The sequence below is a fragment of the Hypomesus nipponensis genome, chromosome 6 (assembly GCF_054491055.1).
Source record: "Hypomesus nipponensis isolate SF chromosome 6, ASM5449105v1, whole genome shotgun sequence".
Classification (NCBI taxonomy): domain Eukaryota; kingdom Metazoa; phylum Chordata; class Actinopteri; order Osmeriformes; family Osmeridae; genus Hypomesus; species Hypomesus nipponensis.
This window is the reverse complement of record NC_140366.1, coordinates 8,311,286-8,320,622: the sequence shown is the minus strand read 5'-3', so window position 1 is coordinate 8,320,622 and position 9,337 is coordinate 8,311,286. Positions and strand designations below refer to the sequence as shown.

Sequence of the window (9,337 nt, the reverse complement as noted above, 5' to 3'; positions counted from 1 at the left end):
CAAGAGATAATGAAGTATCGACGTGAAGCAATTAATATTCATTTAGCAGGTACTTTTAACCAAATCGACAACTACTGTATGTAAAAAAAAAAACAGCAGAAAGAAAGTTAATAGAATAACAGGTCTTCAGTAAATATAAACCGATTCGACATAATCGGTCAGTATTGCCTTTAGTATGGTCTGAAAAACCATAGCAAATGATCACTAGGTGTGACACAGTAACCCTCTACATCAGAACCAGCAACTTTACAATCACAGGAAATGCTAATACATTTTCATGGAGCGTTTGAAACAACCCACATGCCCCTCAACAACTTTACTATACCAGATCATTTTAAACGACAACCCAAAATTCCATGTGCTTGAATTCAATTGCTTCAGAACAGAAAGGTGTCAGCCAGAGTAGACCAGGTTTCTGCCCAGTCTGACAGCTTTCCCTCTATCTTTACAGGGGTAGAGTATTGCTTCCTGTTTGTGTGCAGTCATGTTGGGCTGTAGATCTGGTGTTACTGCATGTGCTGTCCCAGTAGGTGTAGGCCAGTAGTTCTTCCAGCTGTGGGTCATACAGAAGTTCTCTCAGGTGGTGACTTCTGGACAGCTTGGCCCCAGACATCACTGCTTTGGGTTTTTCCTATTGTGGATTCGCAGGTGACTCTTCAGATTGCTATTTTTCTTACACGAATAGTCACAGTGTGGGCAGCTGTAGGGCTTCTCTCCAGTGTGGATCCTGCGGTGATCATTGAGAGTACCAGCCTCGCTAAAAGTTTTACCACAGAAGTCACAGATGTAAGGCTTTTCTCCAGTGTGGATCCTGCGGTGAGCATTGAGAGTACCAGCCCCGCTAAAGGTTTTACCACAGAAGTCACAGATGTAAGGCTTTTCTCCAGTGTGGATCCTGCGGTGCACTTTGAGAGTATTAGCCAGGCGAAAGGTTTTACTACAGAGGTCACAGCTGTAGGGCTTCTCCTCAGTATGAATCCTGCAGTGGTCTCTGAAACTGTCAACCCGTGTAAATGTTTTACCACAGTGGTCACAGATGTAGGGCTTCTCCCCAGTGTGGATCCTGCGGTGACCTGTTAAGTTGCCAGCCTGGCTAAAGGTTTTATCACAGAGGTCACAGCTGTAGGGCTTTCCCCCAGTGTGGATCCTGCTGTGAATGTTCAGGGTACCAGCCTGGGTAAAGGTTTTACCACAGACGTCACAGCTGTAGGGTTTCTCTCTAGAGTGGATCCTGCGGTGACCTCGTAAGTTGCCAGCCTGGCTAAATTTTTTACCGCAGAGGTCACAGCTGTAGGGCTTCTCCTCAGTGTGGATCCTGTGGTGAACGTTGAGAGTACTAGCCAGTCTAAAGGTTTTACTACAGACGTCACAGCTGTAGGGTTTCTCTTTAGAGTGGATCCTGAGGTGACCTTTTAAGTTTCCAGCCTGGCTAAAAGTTTTACCACAGAGGTCACAGCTGTAGGGCCTCTCTTCAGTGTGGATCCTGCGGTGAACGTTGAGAGTACTAGCCAGTCTAAAGGTTTTACTACAGACGTCGCAGCTGTAGGGTTTCTCTTTAGAGTGGATCCTGCGGTGACCTTTTAAGTTGCCAGCCTGGCTAAAGGTTTTACCACAGAGGTCACAGCTGTAGGGCTTCTCTCCAGTGTGAATCATCCTGTGCTTCTTGAGGCTCCTGGATGAAGAAAGGATCTTCCCACAGGTGTCGCAGTGATGTGTCTCCGTAACTCTGGTCTCTCTTTGTTTCCTGTCTGGTCTCTCTGGATCCTGTCTTGGATCCTATCTAGTCTCTAGAAGCTTGTTTTTCTCTGGTAACCGCTTTTTCTGGTTGATTTTCCTAGGAACTGCTGTCTCTGGTTGAGTCTCTTTCTGTAGTCTGTCTGGATCCATAAGATGTCTTTTCTGTCTAGTCTCCGCCCACAATCAAGTACGGTTGGCCAATGAGGTTCTGGAGGTAACGGCTCCAAGCTAATGAGAACTCAGATTTTACATATAAAGGAAATCTTTTGTCTGTCATAATGTCCACTCTGCATATGTAATGGTGATCATTTGGTGAGAGGTGTATGTTTCTCAGGTTTATTTAGTCTGGAAAAACGCAACACCTTGTATTTCTCACTCATTTCAACAATTTCTCAGGCACCAAATTGTATTTCTCACGCATTTCAACCATTTATCTCGCTGAGAAGTAAGGGATAACTTGTCCCGCTATATACAATTGATAGAAAAGGTGCAGATTTCTGCCGAGTCCATAGTTGTTTTGAGTTGCACAGTTATAAGCCAGCCAATTAGAAATTATACTAGCAAACTTTTTATAAAACTTAAGAGCCCTGCAAAGGGTGGAGTTGAGAGTTACCTTATTACATCCAAACAAATATGTTCTGCAGTGTTTTTGTTCAAATACAGTTTTTACTTACTGCCACGTTCTTTTTTGGCTGTTGAGATGGCTCCTGTTGAGAACACAGAACAATGATTACTGCCAGAAAGGCTTCACTTGGTCCAATTCCAATTTGGCTAATGAACAGCATTGCAGTAATGTCTGTTTTTGTCAATTAGCCTACATGTCTAGGCTAGGCCTATGACTTATGTACTTAACCATCCAGCAAGTTTTGCTTAGCCATCCCCCTCGCCCCAATATTTGAGGCAGCTTTGCCCTTTTTGATGATAACTCAAAAAAGTCACAGATGTATCCAGAACTCTGTTCTGTTCTTTGTCTCTACACACAAGACGGCAGCCAGCCATAGACAGTTGAATAAGGAGAAACATTGTATTCTTAGAGGAACTTGACTCAAATATGAAAACTTTCCAACTTTTCCATTTCTTTGTAACTTCTCTCCCAGATGCAAATTGCACATCTGAAGACATTCATTTAACCCAAACAAATAGCAACTTTATCTAAGTTTATATTATAGACACTCGGCAGGTTATGTAATGAGATCTAAACTAACTTGGAGGGTAAAATACAGTTTGTATGAAAAGGTTCCAGTGAGGTAGGAGAGAAAAGTGTAAAATGCCCTGTTATCAGACTATCTGGTAAATAGGAGAATCATCCCCTTTGTTTTACAACCATTCAGTCTCATGACCCTTGACTTGCGGATGTAAATACAGAGAATGTGTGTCTGTACTCTTCAATGGAAAAAGATCAGTGTGCATTGGACTGGTCATCAGTAACGTTATTCAGGATGTTTGTTTAGGACAATTAATTATTGAAATAGCTTCTGACTATTTTGGTATCCAATCAAGTAAATCGTTTTCTAGGATACTTGAAGTGTGAGAGGAATTCCTTCTAATCTACAAGCCCAACTAAGTAGGCCTAAATGGTGTGTTATTTAGGATAAAAACTATTTCTGGCCTTCCAATGTTAGGATCATATACCCTTAGATCCTTATCTTCATATTTTATAGGACTCTGTATCTTGTATCTCGTCTATTTTCTATTTTCTATATTTTCAATTGTTACTCTGGGTGCTGTACTGTACCCTGCTGCAATTTCCCCACCTTTTTTTGTCTTCCAATGTCAGGATCATATCCACTATTGTAATGTCAATGTACAAAAAGCGATAAAGCACAATATTAAACTTAAGAAACAAGTTCAGATACTATTTGAATTATTAGTACAAAATTACACCTAGTCATGAGCACAATGGACATCTAATGCTGAAAATAACACTTCTGTAAAAATGAAATACAGTTTGTCGGTAACTTCTGTCCTATGTTCACAAATACTTTGGAAACACACTTCACCCAATGTGAAGAGAAGATATTTCAGACAACTTTATTTGTATATCCCTTTTCAAATGATTTTTACAAAAGGCTTTACATTGAACAACAAAGGTAATAGACTGACCCAAGAGATAATGAAGTATCGACGTGAAGCAATTAATATTCATTTACCAGGTACTTTTAACCAAATCGACAACTAGTGTATGTAAAAAAAAACAGCAGAAAGAAAGTTAATAGAATAACAGGTCTTCAATATAGTCAGAGTAAATATAAACAGATTCAACATAAATCGGTCAGTATTGCCTTTAGTATGGTCTGAAAAACCATAGCAAATCATCACTAGGTGAGACACAGTAACCCTCTACATCAGAACCACCATGTTTACTATCACAGGAAATGCTAATACATATTAGCATTACAATTAATTATGTAAAAAATAATTTACTAAAGGTTTTTAAGCACTCAACTTGTAGTGACTCCACTGCAGTAATACAGAACATAGCAAACTATATTTATGCTGCCCACGAGAGTGGTAAAATAAAAGTTACTGTTGATTGTTCTTCTACAGGTACAGTCTTCCACTTTTTGTGGTTCATGTTGTTTTAATTTGTAACTTGTATAACTGCATGCTCTTATGGGTCTTCGCTTTGGCACTTGTTTCGTTTTTTCACAATGTATGCTTCATGTTTTGGCTGCTTGCAATATTTGGGACTACCTTGTTGTTATTATCAGTGACCTATGCTCTTTTGTAAAGCTCTCTCTTGGAAGTCGCTTTGGCTAAATGCGTCTGCAAAATGCTGAGACATGCGTTTGGAACAACCCCTCAACACCTTTAATATTTACAATACTAAATCATCTTACAACGGAAAAGTCCATGTGCTTGAATTGCTTCAGAACAGAAAGGTGTCAGCCAGAGTTGTGGCCAGCAGTTGTACGGCCAGTAGTTCTTCCACCTGTAGGTCATTCAGAAGTTCTCTCAGGTGGTCACTGCTGGGACAGCTCGGCCCCAGACATCTTTGGGGGTTTTCTATTGTGTATACACAAGTGACTCTTCAGACGGTGACGTATTTTACATGAATAGTCACAGTGTGAGCAGCTATAGGTCTTCTGTCTTGTGTGGATTTTGCTGTGATTCTTCAAAGCACTTGAGGTAGAGAAGGCTTTATTACAGCATTCACATATGTGGGGCTTTTCCCCAGTGTGGATCCTGCTGTGAATTTTGAGAATACCAGCCCGGCTAAAGGTTTTCCCACAGTGGTCACAGCTGTAGGGCTTCTCTCCAGTGTGGATCCTGCAGTGATCTCTGTAACTGTCAACCCTTGGAAAGGTTTTCCCACAGAGGTCACAGCTGTAGGGCTTTTCCCCAGTGTGGATCCTGCAGTGAATGTTAAGAGTATAAGCATGGCTAAAGGTTTTACCACAGACGTAACAGCTGTAGGGCTTCTCTTCAGTGTGGATCCTCCGGTGAACTTTGAGAGTATTAGCCAGGTTAAAGGTTTTACCACAGAGGCTACAGCTGTAGGGCTTCTCTCCTGTGTGGATCCTGCTGTGTTTCTTCAACCCATCTGAGGTGGAAAAGGCTTTATCACAGCATTCACAGTTGTAGGGCTTCTCTCTAGTGTGGATCCTGCGGTGAGCTGTGAAATTGTAAGCCTGTCTAAAGGTTTTACCACAGAGGTCACAGATGTAGGGCTTCTCTCCAGTGTGGATCATCATGTGCTTCTTGAGGCTACTGGATGAGGAAAGGCTCTTCCCACAGGTGTCACAGTGATGTGCCTCCATAACTCTGGTCTCTCTTTGTTCTTTGTCTGGTCTCTCTGTATCCTGTCTTGTATCTTGTCTCTATACGCTTGTTTCTCTCTGGGAACTGTCTTTCTGTTTGAGTCTCTATGTGTAGTCTCTCTGGTTAAGTCTGCGGAGCCATAAGATGTCTTCTCGGTCTAGACTCCGCCCACAATCTGGAGGAAACAGCTCCATGTTAATGAGTACTCAGATTTACAGGAATCTTTTGTCTGTCATAATGTCCACTCTACATATGTAATGGTGATCATTTGGTGAGAGGTGCATGTTTCCCAGGTTTATTTTGTATGGAGAAACATGGGACACTGTGATAAACTTCATCTCTGTTATACAACTCATCATAGTAATTTAATTTTCTTCAAAATAATAATATGGGATAAGCGACAACACAATCAGAATGTCCTTCAACTTTACAATAAACTGGATTTGGAGACTTTGGATTGTAATTGCAAAGTTTAAAATTCAGTAATAATATTCCCTATTTTCTGTCTCCTTTTCTTTTTTAAAAACTGAGATTTACAACCCAGAAAAATATATAGCTTCAAGTATGGAGCTTGGAATATGGAGATTATTGAAATTCAGATTGCTGAAATTCAGATTGCTGAAATTCAGACTGTGGAAATTCAGATTTTGTCTGAATTAGGCCAATGGTGAAACAGCTTGCTTTCACAGGGAAAAGTAGACAATTTCAGAACGACCAAACTTTACCTCATAACAAAAACTAACAGATGCTCGTTGGAGGAAAAAGATGGAGCACAATGAGGTATAAGTGCCTGTGTCTTCTAATCAGCCAAAATTGGCAGTTACTACAACCATGGCCAAGGGAGTCAAGACAGAAGATGACTCCAGTAGGGTTGATTACTGCAATGAGTTGTTCACAGGCCTTCCTAACAAAAATTTAAAAAGCTTCAAATGATACAAAATGCAGCAGCCAGAGTTCTTATAAAAACAAAAAGAACTGACCACATAACCCGTACTGAAATACATGCACTGGCTCCCTGTAAGTTAGGCCTACAGGATTGACTTTAAAGCATTGCTGCTTGTTTTCAAGTCACTTAATGGGATAGGGCCAAAGTATCTATCTGACATGTTTCAGCAGTACCACTCAGATCTCTCAGATCACAGCACATACATTTCTATTAGTAAAAACCACTGTCCAAACTAAACAGGGTGAAGCAGCACTCAGCCACTATGCGGTTCACCTCTGGAACCAACTTCCAGAAGACATTTGTGACGCCACGAGAGGCTACACAGCCCTCAGCGGGACAGTTCAAAATAGTGCGAGGACACCGGGGTTGAACGGAAACAAGGGGTTTATCAACGATACACAACGATGTGAAACACATTGTTTTGTACTTATGTGAAGCACATTGAGTTGCCACGGTATATGAATTGTGTTATATAAATAAACTTGCATTGCCTTTTATTCAGCACTTCAGTCAGCCTTGCTGTGTGCTTTATAAATAAAATATACTTAGCTACAACATCCCAGCCAATTGAGCCATTCCCAGACCTGGACTTTACTTTGTTCAATAACTGAATAATTAAATATGACGTTTTTTCCAATGGCAAGCATTGTCAGATTTGGTAAAAGTTCAATCCGCTGTAATTCAGTCAGGCTTTACCGGATGTTGAAAAAGGATGCGCCACCTACTGTTGAGGACATGAAGTTTGCGGTATTGCACAAAAACACAAACTCGGCCATTGACTTGTTAAAAGATAAGAAAAGCTCCTTTACTTCAATAATTATTTACTTCGCGTTAATTCGTAGACGATCTGCTTCTTCAAACACAACGTCATTACTCAATTGAATTAATATATAGCCTATTAGATAGCTACAGACCGTGACATGGCCTAGGCTACTGTGATATAGAATATTGTAGGCTAAATGTTACCAGCAATGTGTAAAACTTTGAATTTGTATAGAATGCCTATAGACTTGTTTTGATGAACATTCAAGAATTGTTGTTTATTAAGTTGTCCCTTGAAAGCTTCCGGTTTCAGACGCACAAATGATTGTTTTGATAAAGTTTAGAAGCATAAGATGTGAGCAAGTTACTGTAGTAATTTTAAACAATGTAAATCTTGTTGCTGTGTTCGGTTATTCGTTGAGATTGGGGAAGAAAGTTTTCCACAGTCAAGACACGTACATTTCCTTTAAAAACGGGAAACGGGATGACTGGGTTGCTGCTGTAAATAATAGCTTTCGCGTAGTGCTTTGAATATGTTGTTCGGGTTGTCATGGAAGGAAGAAAACAGGAGTGGGTAAATTGACACACACAACACTCATTACTAATCTGAAATCTTACCCTTCCCATCCGGAATTTCTATAATGGCTGAACATTTGCATCTCTCTCCTTGTCTCCCTCAGACTTATAAACAGTGGACACAGCAAGCCTGCTCTTTCAAGATGGCGTCCCCATTCATTTCTATGAAAAGTACTCATTTTTTTCAAAATACATTTTTATTCTAGTACAAATACAAAAACACTGTCCGGATGGATCACTTATTTGTCAGTCCTTTTAAAATATAATTTTATGTCACTTTTATATTGGTGAATTAAAAGATTCCAAATGAAAACATGACATTTATCCAAATCATCACCTTCATAGTGAAGACATTATATCTCGACTTTTACTTATAATTTTATCCTAGAGCCAAACAATACTTAGGCCTACATCCTCCACATCAATCCAGAACAATCTGACATAAAAACATTCACAAAACAAATTTGCAATCGTCTCTGTGAAAACACCACAAAATATGCAGGATTCAGAAATATTAGATTTATATATATATATTTTAAATGATTTATTGGGTAGATGCAATTGACACTTTTGAAATATACTTCATTTACTTTATAATTAACAACATATTTATTATAATAGGTACAAATCGAATTCCAATTGATATTCCCAAAGTGGTTATTCCAATAATGTTTGCATCGAACAGCTGTGGGGCAATATATCAAATGTCTATGATATGTATCATATATCTAACATCTATTATTGCACTTTTTATCCTTTATGTCAATGCCATTTAATAAAACATCTGTTCTAAAAGTTGACTGTTGGCCTACTTAACCTGAGGGTATAGCATAAAATACTATGCTATAATCTTGTGTAATTATTGGAATATTAAACTTCAGAAAGAATTCTGAATATGTTGTCAACTGGGAGATCAATAAAATATTGTTTTGGACCAATTTGGAATAGAATAGAATATTGACTTGTTCTTATACATTAAGTCTTTATTATTCAATATCAAATGTCTGTGGGGTGAGAACTTGTGTTTATACATAGGAAGCCAACATAAAATAACCTGTCTGAAAGTAAAATAGCTGAAGAGGGATTTTATCAATATCACAATAGCATTTTAATAAGATTTCAATACCCCCAACTTTTTGAAAAATAAAGTTTGGAATGAAATACCAACGTTGATCTTTATTTTTCAAATGTGTAAACTGCCCTGTTATCAGGCTATCATCTGTTAAATAGGACAATCAATGGTATCCAATTGAGTACACCTTTTTCTATGATACTCAAAGTGTAAAGGTGAATTCCTTCACATCTTCAAGCCCATCTAAGTAAGCCAAAATGGTGTGTTTTTTGGAATAAAAACAACCTGTTTTGGTTTTTCAATGTCAGGATCCTATCCACTATTGTAACGTAAATGTACAAAGCAATAAAACACAGTATTAAACTTAAGAAACAAGTTTATTGAGATACATTTTGAATTATTATCACAATCCTGAACATGACATACACTCATGATGGACATCTAATGTTGAGAATAACATACTTCTGTAAACATGTCAACAT

The 9,337-nt window shown here is 38.9% G+C and overlaps 2 protein-coding genes across 2 annotated transcripts; both read right to left on the bottom strand.

The window, feature by feature from the left end:
- Positions 1 to 612: 612 nt before the first annotated feature.
- Positions 613 to 2,158, bottom strand: LOC146286872 (uncharacterized). Its single transcript, XM_084700235.1, has 2 exons — positions 2,155 to 2,158; positions 613 to 1,757 (listed from the first exon to the last, which is right to left on the bottom strand). Exons 1-2 carry the CDS (start codon positions 2,156 to 2,158, stop codon positions 613 to 615), a joined length of 1,149 nt encoding a protein of 382 aa, XP_084556361.1.
- A 1,654-nt stretch (positions 2,159 to 3,812) lies between these two features.
- LOC146286871 (uncharacterized) lies at positions 3,813 to 7,935 on the bottom strand. Its single transcript, XM_084699629.1, has 2 exons — positions 7,826 to 7,935; positions 3,813 to 5,674 (listed from the first exon to the last, which is right to left on the bottom strand). The coding sequence occupies exon 2, from the start codon at positions 5,496 to 5,498 to the stop codon at positions 4,701 to 4,703; it is 798 nt and encodes a 265-aa protein (XP_084555755.1). The 5' UTR covers positions 5,499 to 5,674; positions 7,826 to 7,935; the 3' UTR covers positions 3,813 to 4,700.
- Positions 7,936 to 9,337: the final 1,402 nt, after the last annotated feature.

Coding starts and splice junctions, on each gene's coding strand:
- LOC146286871 (XM_084699629.1), bottom strand. CDS start 5,498: ATGGAGGCACATCACTGTGACACCTGTGGGAAGAGCCTTTCCTCATCC.